Source organism: Cupressus sempervirens, chromosome 8 (genome assembly GCF_028749045.1).
Source record: "Cupressus sempervirens isolate cs-2001-9-10 chromosome 8, ASM2874904v1, whole genome shotgun sequence".
NCBI lineage: Eukaryota > Viridiplantae > Streptophyta > Pinopsida > Cupressales > Cupressaceae > Cupressus > Cupressus sempervirens.
Genome location: NC_143125.1, coordinates 213,925,925 through 213,937,884, shown reverse-complemented (window position 1 = coordinate 213,937,884; position 11,960 = coordinate 213,925,925). Strand labels below are relative to the sequence as shown.

General features: G+C 39.5%; 1 protein-coding gene across 1 annotated transcript; it reads right to left on the bottom strand.

Moving 5' to 3' along the window:
* Positions 1-1,575: 1,575 nt before the first annotated feature.
* Positions 1,576-5,666, bottom strand: MEF7 (Tetratricopeptide repeat (TPR)-like superfamily protein). The gene is made up of 2 exons (XM_089797254.1): positions 2,087-5,666; positions 1,576-1,990 (listed from the first exon to the last, which is right to left on the bottom strand). The coding sequence occupies exon 1, from the start codon at positions 5,544-5,546 to the stop codon at positions 2,385-2,387; it is 3,162 nt and encodes a 1,053-aa protein (XP_089653380.1). The 5' UTR covers positions 5,547-5,666; the 3' UTR covers positions 1,576-1,990; positions 2,087-2,384.
* Positions 5,667-11,960: the final 6,294 nt, after the last annotated feature.

The following is an 11,960-nucleotide window of genomic DNA, read 5'->3' as shown; positions in this document are numbered from 1 at the left end:
GTTTGTGATGTCATGATGATGTTTTGATTATGATTTTTATACCCAACCATGGTGATGTGTCATGTGTGTGCTATGATGAGTTTGATTAGATGTTTTATTATTGCTTTCCAATGTTCTTGTGTGAAACTGAGGTGAATGGTGTGACTTATCTGATATAACCTTTGAGTCATCAATCAGTTATCTTTGATTGCTTTCCAGTTGCTTGTTTAGGACTAAGGTGATTGTTGTGATTGGTTTTGGTGATGTCATGGTTGGGTTTACATTTACTTGATTTTCGACCAGTCTTGTTAGGATGATCGTATTAGTGGAATTTGTGATTTTGATCAATAATATTTCAATGCTTTCCAGTTGCTTGTTTAAGAACTGATGTGTGGTTTATGGTCATATGAGACCTTTTCTTTTTGTTGAGCTTAGGGTAAGTTATTTATATGTGATGTCAGGAAGTGGCTTGCAATGGAGGCCAGAGCCCTAAAGAGGCTGTGCGGGTAACCCATTATAAGTTGATTAATAAGTGATAACATTACATTAAATGGGTTTAAAATGAATTAATAAGAGTAATTTTTTTTTCTCACCCATGCCTCAAGTGCTAATACAGGCTAGGATGGGAGTAGAGAGGATGCTTGGTTGGGACTTTGCTTCGTTAGTATGCCTTGTCAATATGAAACGATACTAGTGCCGCATAGAGTCACTAGGGTGGCAAAGTATTAAAACATTAGACTGGATAACCTTAGAGTTGGCTCATGTGATGACACTTGCCCACTAACATAGTAGATTCCCTACGTGTTTGTGTTACCTCTAGGTTTAGATGTCATTTGTATCTTGGTACCTTTCAGTTAGATTGCTTTTAGGTTTTCTTTGACTTAGATGTTGGATTTGATTGTTGAGTTTGTTATCCAGTTTGAGACTTGAAACTATCTCCCCAGTGTGGTGGGAGTGGACCTTTTTGGGTTACCACGAGGTCGTGTGGTAGTGTTATTTACTTTTACCATTGAAATCTAACAATTTGAAGCTGTGGCTGGAATTCCTTGTTTTGTATCTCCTTCATTCTATTCTTGGGCATTATGATGGATGGTTATACCTATTGTATTGTATTTGATTTCGTGGATCTTATGAGATGTTGTTGTAATCTATTTTTTACGATGTATATTCTTTCAACCACCCCTTCATACCCTGTGACCTGTACAGTGGATGATTGTGCATTATGATTATTGTCAAGTGACACTCGAGATGACTGTTAATTATTTAAGTGGATTCATACTTCTAGATCATTATTTGATGTGGATTTATTATATATTGGATTTAGTGTTGATTAAACTTAAATGTGATTCATCATTATGGGACCTTTAAGAGTTGTAACCTATTTATGTGTTGTTGATGTATGAGTGTATGTTATTGCTTCCGCTATTCTATAACTGTTGTTGTATGTTATCTTTGAAAAAAAACTGTTTGACGAACTTAGTAAAACTTTAGATTGACTTCTTCTGTGTTCCTGACAGGATGTTATAAAACCATTCATCAGAAACATATGCATCTTCATCATCCCTTCCTCTGAGCTGACGTAGATCCCGTCTTGCATATTCAAAAACCCTCTCCTACTCATCTTCATTATTTAAACTGAGTTGACAATCTTATAAGTTGTTGCTCATCTGTCATATAAGAAAAGCTTCCCACATGGACATTATGCACCACATATGGAGTTCCCTGAAATTGATCCAAGGTTTGCTCCGTAGACTGTTGTAGTTGTCGGTCCAATAGGCTGTTTGGTCTCATTTCATTTCCAACTCATTTGATTTCATTTCCAACTTGTTATGCACATTGATGTCATCATTTTTCTGGCATTACATAAAAAGTTCCAACTTGAGACATTCGAAGAGAACTTGAATTGATTATAATACTACAAATGTTGATGCTACGTACTCCAGCCCTGATTAACATTCCATGGGTCAAATATTTTTAAGTGGCAAAAGGCCGGAGTCGAACCTGTGACCTCCTGCACTCAGAAAAGCGAACTTATGAATCCACCTCACCCATTAATAAAAGTGTTAAATAGTTGGTTTATTCTAAACTGAAAAAAAATGCTGTTGACCTTAAACCAGTGAATTGTTCGTAGTGGCCATGTACTCCTGACAAATGGGCACCAGTCAATTCTTATGCGTGCACCGTCCTTTACAGCGAATCAGCTGAAATTCTCACAAACGTTCAGTGCTGAATTTATAGACGCCAGGGTGCAATTTGAAGTCAAACTACTAGCACATGTTCATGAGATTTTCAGCGGTATCATCAGTAGAAATGGAGACACGATGACAGGGGATCCTCCCTTCAGTTGGAAAAAGTTTCCTTCATGAAAAAGGAAATTAACAATAATATGATTAGTTCAATCTGCATTACCAATAATCTCCACAAGAACATAACCCAATATTAAAATGGTGGTATCGGTTGGAATCCCTAACAACAATTTTCCGTCCCGAGATCTTGGAAATTAGCTTAATGGCAGAATGGCAATCACCACAAACACGGAGGTTTTTAATAACTCGGATAGGAACGCCTTCAGGTGTACGAATGAGCCCAAAAGCAATGGCCAACTTCTCACTATGGTAAGATAGAGAGTGCTCCTTCTGCTCCTGCTCCACATCATGCAATGCAAAGTTTGTATCTGGTATATACCCAATCTCCTTCATTTGCTCAGATAAGCTAGCCAGCTTTCTATAGATCTCATCGGTTTGCGGATGTGAAGTGTCCCCCACCAGAAATCCATGTACTTCATTCTTCAGTTTAATCCAGCTCCACCCTGGGTCCTTTTTAACCCTTCTGCCTTTCATCATTGTTCTCACCTCTATTGCATCATCCCATTTGCCGGCACAAGCATACATATTGGACAAGAGCACATAAGTTGCTGAATCTTGTGGTTCCAAGTTCAGAAGGCAATGCGCTGCTCGTTTTCCTATCTCCGTATTACCATACACTCGGCAAGCACCGAGCAAAGTTCGCCATATAAAAGCATTAGGTTGTATCGGCATTCTTTTGATAAAGTCCTCTGCCTCAACCAGGGATCCGGCTCGTCCAAGAAGATCAACAATACAGGCATAGTTCTCTAGTTTTGGCGTGATGCCATAAATTGACTTCATAGAATTAAAATATTTACGACCTTCATCTACCAGCCCTGCGTGGCTGCAGGCAGATAGAACACCAACGAAGGTGATGTGGCTTGGTTTCAGGCCCTCAATTTGCATTAGGTTAAAGTGTTGCAAAGCTTCCTTGGCATCCCCATGTCGAGCATATCCTGAAATCATGGCATTCCATGAGACATCGTTTCGAACAGTCATTTTGTCAAATACTGTACGTGCACCTTCTATACTTCCACATTTAGCATACATGTCGACAAGGGCACTGCCAACATAAATATCTGAATCAAAACCTGCTCTGATAATAGTGGCATGGATTTTCTCGCCATGTTCCATAGCTGCTACACTGGCGCATGCCCTTAAAACAGTGGCAAAGGTGAAATGGTCCAACTTCATGCCTTTCTCTTGCATTTGGCAGAAAAAATCTAAGGCCTCCTCTCCGTGCTCATTAAGGGCGTATCCTGAAATCATTGCGTTCCAGGAAACCAAATCTTGTTGTTCCATTTGATTAAACAGTTTACTTGCTTCCTCCATTCTTCCCGATTTGGCATACATTGCGACAAGGGAATTTTTAACATAAATATCCTTCTCAAATCCAGAACAGATCACATGTGAATGAATTTCTTTTCCAAAGTTGAGGGTTTCAGGACAGTTGAGTACACTTAGGATGTTAACAAAGGTGACACCGTTCAGGTGTACGTTTGCCTTTAGCATATACTGAAAGAATTCAATGGCCTCTGAATTGAGCTCGTTCTGGGCATAACCTCCAATAATAGCATTCCATGACACTAAATCTTTTCTATTCATCCTCTCAAACACTTGGCGGGAGTGCACAATGCTTCTACATTTAGCATAAAATGTAATTAAAGCATTCCCTACAGACACATCTAATTCCAATCCATATGTAAATACAAAAGCATGAATTTGTTTTCCAATTTCTAAAGAATTTAAATTGGCACAAGAACTGAGGACACTATTTAATGTAACGCAATCTGGTTTAAAGCCGTCCTGTTGAAATACAGTAAAAAGTTTCACAGCCTCATCATGGTTTTCATTCTGGGCGTATCCAGAAATTATGGTGTTCCATGAGATCAAATCTAGTTGAGGTATAAGATCAAATTCCCTCCGCGCAGCGTCTATGTTTCCACATTTAGCATACATGCTGACAAGCCCGTTACCCACTGAAACATCTGTTTCAAATCCAGTTTTGACAGCATGTGCATGGATTTGTGTGCCCTGACCAAGTGCTTCAATACTAGCACAAGCACTAAGTACAATGGCAAATGAATTGTTATTTGGATTTATTCCAGCGCGCTGCATTTGAACAAAAATCTCAATAGCCTCCTCTCCATAGTTATTTAGCACGTATCCGACCATCATGGCGGTCCAGGAAACCACATTCCTGTCAGGCATTCCGTCAAGCACTTTTCGTGCACACTTTGGCATCCCGCATTTAGCGTACATGTTCACGAGAGCACTCCCAACAAACACATTTGATACGCACCCTAATTTCATAGCCTGAACATGGACCTGCTTGCCCTTTTCCCTTGTTGATTCATCGGCACACGCTGTGATAACACTTGCGAAGGTAAAGTGGTTTGGCTTCATACCCAGCTGTTGCATTTCACAAAAAAGTTTGAGAGCATCATCAGTGCGGTCATGTTGTGAGTTTACCGAAATCATGGCATTCCATGAAATCGAATTACGTTGCGGCATTTTGTCAAACACTCGGTGTGCATCTCCTATGCTCTCACATTCTGCATACATATGAACCAACACATTGCTGAGAACATCATTCCAGTATAAACCCGTTTTGATAATGCGGGTATGGAGTTGCTGGCCCATAAACAATCCATTAACTTGCAGATCAGCACATGCTCTGATGGCACTCCCAAGCGCAAAGCAGGAAATCTCCATACTTGTTCTCGCCATTGCACGAAAAAGATCGAGAGCTTCATCTCCTTGGCCTTGCTGGACATATCCAGCCATCATCGCACTCCAGGAAACTGCATTTCGATGGGGTATTACATCAAACACGTTCCGAGCATTTTCCAAGCTTCTACATTTAACGTACATGTTAACAAGGCAGTTCATTTGAAAGAGGGTGGGCTCAAAACCAGTGGAGTTCATATGGTTATGGATTAGCTTGCCTTGATCCAAGGATTTCAAATGTACGCAACACTGCAAAAGACTGGTGTATGTGTGAGAGTCTATAACAACTCCATTCCTCTTCATTTCGTGAAAAATTTGCAGGGCTTCCATGAATCTCCCCTGGCCACACAATTCGCGTACACTCAAACAATAATTGTGCTCTCTGCTTTCACCCAACGCGTTCACACACAGAAATCTCCAATTACGAAGCCTGTGTTTACTCGGAATTTCTAGAAAAGCATTGAGGAAGTTGAAATTGTTTAGCAGTTTCATTTTTAATCATCCATGGCGGATCTAAGGTTTAGTTCGGGCTCATAATCCAGCTTGTTGCGAAGAAGGATGTGGAAACGAAAGTACGAAATTGCTGGAATTTGGAATTTTGATCCGGCTTCTACTTGAATACGTTTGTATGATGAGATGGTATCCCCGTCGTTCAGATTTGAACGATGTTGCAAGATTTTTAACGAGGTTTCCTACTTTTAGCTTTCTCAAAATTTTATATAGAAATTTGAAATTATTCACAGTTTATTATATCAAATTATTTGTGAAATTATTTATTTAAAAATTAAATTTCAAAGTCTACATGTGTTCTTCTTGAAGTGAAATGTTTGAAATAAGAGGGAATATTTGTACAATTTTGTCTAATGTAATTAGGAAGAGCCCAAGTTCACAAATAAGTATGGTAAGAGGATTGAAAATATGAAATTTTTTAGAAGAGGCTAGAAATTGACATGATCTTATCAAACCAGATTGTGACATTAGATTCTCTTATACAACACTCATGAGAGATAGTACAGGCATTCATGGGGTGTGTTGGTTCCCAAAACCACAGATTGGAAATTCAAGAGCTTGCAACTTCTCTAATAAGATTTCTCAATCAATGTTAGCCAACGAATGGAAATGATTTGAATTCCCCTATACTTCAAGCTTCGCTACACCTACTCAGGTAGACCTTCACCTCAAATGTTGATTTTTGGTTAAGACTTTTCTATAGGGAATTTAAGCTTTAGAGTTCTTCGACTGGCAAGGTTTTCGAACTTGATTAATATGAAGTTATGTGATAGTTTGAAATGATTCTTTTGTGTAAGGTTTTTAACAATGGATTTGAGGTTTGTAAGAAGGAAGTTATAGAGTTTCTAGTTTCAAATATAAATCCAATACTTCAATGATAAAAAGATAAATATTTTAGCTTATTCGAACAATAGAGTCAACTATAATGAATATTCTAACGTACACCTTTATAATGTTCTATGCACTCAAATTGTCAACAATTTAATAATCAAGATGCAACAAATCAAATATATACACGCAATTCTAAACTAGTCCTGATTGTGCTTTAACTCTTAAGATCAGGTAGGCACACTAGGCACAGATTCAGAAACAATTAAAAATTTGACAATATCTACGATGATCAAATTTAAAATGTCATAGATGACCTTGTCCACTATCTGACATAAATTGTTTACATAATCTCAAAAAATGATTATAAAGGACCAATCAACTATAATTTTAATTACAATGTCATTTAAATAATAAAAAAGAAACTTTTTTTTTTAAATCATTGAAACACAATACTAAAATATATTACAAAGTCATATTTGAACTCCTTATTTGTAATGTCCCCTCTTTAGTTCGACATGACATTGATCATGGATTTTTCCTATTCCAGACTCTCGTAGGCAAATGGTGTGGAGAGAGAGTCAATTCTGCAGATCAGATGGTCATATCTTGCTCTTGAAGAAGTGTTAAGAGGTTATATTTTTTTATTATGTGTTATTGGGGCCTACATGTTATAATTTTAAGTTGAGTTGCACTTTTTATTTTATAAAATTACTTTATTATAAAAAGTGCATTATAATGAGATTTTATAAAGGATGTTTCTAGAAGTTCTAGCAACTTCTTAGAAAAGTGAATAAATAGAGGGCTAGGCCTCTCATTTTGGACATGCTTGGATTTGAGATTTCTTCTACTTCTTCCATTGTGGAGCAAATTTGTAGTCTCTTGGGTTTGCAAATTATTATTTGATCTTTGGGAACGAATCATTCCCTTGGATTGGCGACTTTGAGGGTGTGAAATATCACCTGAATTGTTGCATTTGAGGAGTTGGTAATTCAGCCATCTCATTTGGACTTCATCGAGATTCAGTTATAAGGGTTTACTTTGGTTGGAATAAGGGTTTCAGTTGTGCCCTAGCATTTGTGGATTGATTAACAGGGTTTGAAGACACAGTTGTGCATTATTTTCAGACTACCAGTCCAGGGTTTGGACCCACGTTTTTGCTCATAACTCCTAATTGGTTTGACGGATGAATTTTATTTTTTTAGGGGGTTATTCAGCAACCCTAGGCACCCAGATTTATTACTTTTGGAGTGACAAAAAAATGCTGCAATATTTTTATCTAGCAGTCATACCAGGCCGTACTTGTACGACCCTGTCAGTTGGGCAGCAACAGCAATTTTGTGAGTCGGTTTGGGGCAGATTGTGAGGTCTTTGTGTGGCATCAATTCAGCATTTATATCCGGCAAAATTGGAGCTATTCCAGGTGCACAAACTGAAGTTTTGATTGCCAAAATATTGCATGTTATGGATTAGAACAGTCAGCACTGTCATTGCATAAATAGTTATTTCCAGTCATTAATAACTGTTGTAAACGTTTCGTCATTTGCATTCCAAATTTGAACTGGGTTATTGTTCATGTCATAACATTGCATTGTCAAGAGCTTGATGTATTAGAAGTGCATAGTTGTGACAGTCTCTCATTGTAATCAGTTCTATTTGCTGTCATAAAATCAAAATTGCATTGGACTTCATATTTGAGTTTCATATTGTCATCTATCTCTTAGATTGGTAGTGTTATAATCTGGAAATTGTTGTTTATACATTATTGGCATCATATATTAAGGTTTCTTTGTACAACAATTAGTAATATTGCAGCCTTATCTTTTTGACAAAATTCCTAAGTCCAGTTTGAGGGTTTCAGTGGCCTTTATAGTAAGGGTCATTACAGTGGTATCAGAGCTATAAGTCCTGCCATCCTGTGGAGGTCTTATAGGGAATTTGGAACAGTTGGATAGAAGGGAAAGTGTTTGACGAAATGTCAAAACACTAAAATCAGAACATTTATGTTTGAGCATGCGACAGAGGCTTTATAATTTTCGCAATACCAAAGCAAGACAAGATAGGATTTCAGACCTGCAGAGCGAACAATCTAGCTCATCTGTACAGGTGGACATAGAATCCAGTCATACAAACACAGGGGAGGTATTCTTTGATCAAGACTACGACTACAATATGGATAGAGGCGGGAATGCCGGTCCAGATCAGCGAGAGGAAAGATTTTTACAGTTATTAGACACCTTGGCACAGGGACAGCGATTAGCCGAACAAAGAGCACAGGAACAGAATCAGAGAATGGAGCTTATGATGCAGATGATGGCTCGTCAAATGGGGTTGAATGCTAACATAGGTGGAGGAAATAATCAGAATGGTAACAATCAGAATGGGAATAATCAGGATGGGATACATAATGGAGGCGAACAAATTGGGAACAATTTCGGCCATGCACCCCAGCAAGCTAGGACAGTGAGTTCGAGACCTATGATTCCCACGTTCCTTCCTAGAGCTCCAGAGCAGCCAGTACCAGAACCCCAGATCACTGACATACAGGATCAGCTGAGGAGAGATTGGGAAGTAGGAGGTCCAAATTTTACAGCTGCAATCACCTTTAGAGAGTATATGGATGTGCGGATGAAGCATATGCCCCGTGGACATGACAGGACTCAGAGCTATGAGCTACGAAAGAAAGTAGGGAAACTTCAATTACCATATTATGATGGCTCGGGGAACTCTATAGCAAGAACTTGGGTTCAAAAACTTGACACATACTTTCAATTGAACCCTATGTCTGAGGAAGAAGCTATTAAGTATGCAGTAATTCACCTGGATGGGTTAGCACACGAGTGGTGGCATCATGGTATGATCACTATGGGTCATGCACACATTACCTCATATGTGGAGTTTACAGAGAGACTGATTGAACGTTTTGATAAGAAGGATCCAGAACTTCATTTCAAGGAGTTAGCTCAGCTTAAACAATGGGGACCATTGGAAACATACATTTCAGAATTTCAGAAACTTGCAGTGTTAGTAACAGATGTATCTGAATGGAGGCTATTGGTTTTATTTATGGATGGGCTAGTTGATTCGTTGAGAGGGTGGATTAAAGCTCTCAACCCTCCCACTTTGCAGGAAGCCATTAAGAAAGCTCGTGACATGGATTCCTCTTCAGCTTCTAAAAATAAATTCCAGGCAAAGAGTTTCCCTTCAGGAAAAGATAGGGACAGGAAACCCTTTCATAGAGAGGCACAGCTACCTAAGGAGGAAAGTAAGAGGTTGGACAAGGAGACACTTAATGACTTGCGTAGGAAGAAGCTATGCTTCTATTGCAAAGGCCCGTATGAGTATGGCCATGACTGTCCTATGAGGCCAAAAGGGAAGACCAATCGAGCAATGTGGGCTTATTACGAAGGCTCAGATTCAGATAGTTCAGAACATCATGATGAGGATCCTGATGAAGCAGAGGGAGAGCAGGAGATAGACAGTGCAGAGCAACAGCAGGGAACAGAGCTACATTTACAAGAAGCACGACTGTCTAGTATCCAGAGAGAGGGATCTTTCAGACTTCGGGGAGTTTTGGCTGGGCAGAAGGTTATTACATTATTGGACACAGGTGCCACACATAATTTCATTTATGCACGATTCGTGGAGAAGCGTGGACTCATTACTGAGGAGTTCGTGGGACTAAGAGTCAAGGTAGCTGATGGATACACTCTTCGTTGTGACAGGATGGTACGAGACCTACCTTTGCACCTGAACAACTATGAGTTTAAGGAAGACTATCATGTGGTCAACATGGGTGACATGGATATAGTACTTGGAATGCAGTGGCTACATTCATTGAAGGTGGTTACCCTGAGACTAGAGGATATGGAGATACAATTCGAAGTGAATGGTAGAACTCATGTGCTTAAGGCTATCTGTAATGGAGACATCAGGACTATCTCATTTAGGCGGCTGGAGAGATTAACTAGGCATAATGATATAGAGTGGGCAGCAGTTTGTACTTTGACACCTACACAAGAGGAGCAACATAAGACGGAATATCATCCTGATATTCAGAAATTGAGGATTAAGTACGAAAAGGTATTCAGTGAGATTCCACCAGGCAGACCACCGGACAGAGGCATTGAGCATGTTATTGAGCTGGAGGAAGGTGCTAAGCCTATCATGATCACACCATATCGACACCCAAAGCGACTCAAGGATGAGATTGAAAGGACCATCGAGGAGTTGCTAGCTATGGGGCACATCCGACCAAGTAAGTCACCTTTTGCATCTTCTGTTGTTTTGGTAAAAAAGAAGGATGGAACTCTTCGGATGTGTGTTGATTACAGGGAATTAAATAAGAGAACCATTAAGAACAGGTATCCCATTCCTCGCATTGATGAGTTGATAGATGAATTTCATGGGGCTTGTTATTTCACGAAAATTGATTTGAGATCAGGATATCACCAGATCAGAGTCCGTGAACAGGATATTGAGAAAACTACTTTCAGATGTCATTGTGGGCACTTTGAGTTTGTAGTCATGCCTTTCGGCCTGACCAATGCACTTGCCACTTTCCATTCCACTATGAACAGAGTTTTCCACCATCAGTTGAGGAAATTTGTGCTGGTGTTTTTTGATGACATTTTGATCTATAGCCGATCATGGCAGGAGCATCTAGATCATTTGGAGACAGTGTTGAGCATTTTACAGAAGGAGTCCTTGTATGCAAAAGAATCCAAATGTGACTTAGGGATGACCGAGCTATTATATTTGGGACACATTATTAGTTCAGATGGAGTGCGGATGGATCCTAAAAAGATTCGCGCTATTGTTGATTGGCCTCCACCAGAGAACCTTACACAGTTGAGGGGGTTCCTTGGTTTATGTGGTTTCTATCGCAGGTTTGTCAGTGGCTACTCACGACATGCAGCTTCCATGAAAGATCTACTGAAAAAAGGGGAATTTGTGTGGACTCAGAAGGCACAGGACTGTTTTATGAGATTTAAGGAGATAATGACTACGTGCCCAGTTCTAGCATTACCTGATTTCATGAAGCCATTTGAACTTCAATGTGATGCATCTGGAGAGGGAGTAGGTGCTGTACTTATGCAGAATAAGCACCCCATAGCTTATGAGAGCAGGAAGCTCAGAGGCCCCGAGTGTTCATTCAGTATATATGATAAGGAGATGTTGGCCATCATGCATGCTTTGGCCAAATTCAGACAATATCTTGTGGGTAGCAAGTTTTGTATTAAAACTGATCATAACAGTTTGAGGCATTTCTTGGGACAGCGGGACCTGAATGATCGCCAGCAAAAGTGGGTAAGTAAGCTGCAGGCATATGATTTTGACATCTCATATGTCAAGGGAACTCAGAATGTTGTTGCAGATGCTCTTTCTCGAAGGCCACACCTCACTCTTATGGTTCAGATATCAGAGGATTGGCGACACTTGATTATAGCAGAGTATGTCAGGGATACATGGGCCTCCGATATAGTGGAGGGAACAGTGATTGATACCAGATACACACTTGTAGATGATTTAATCATTTACAAGAACAGGATTTACCTAGTCCCAGGA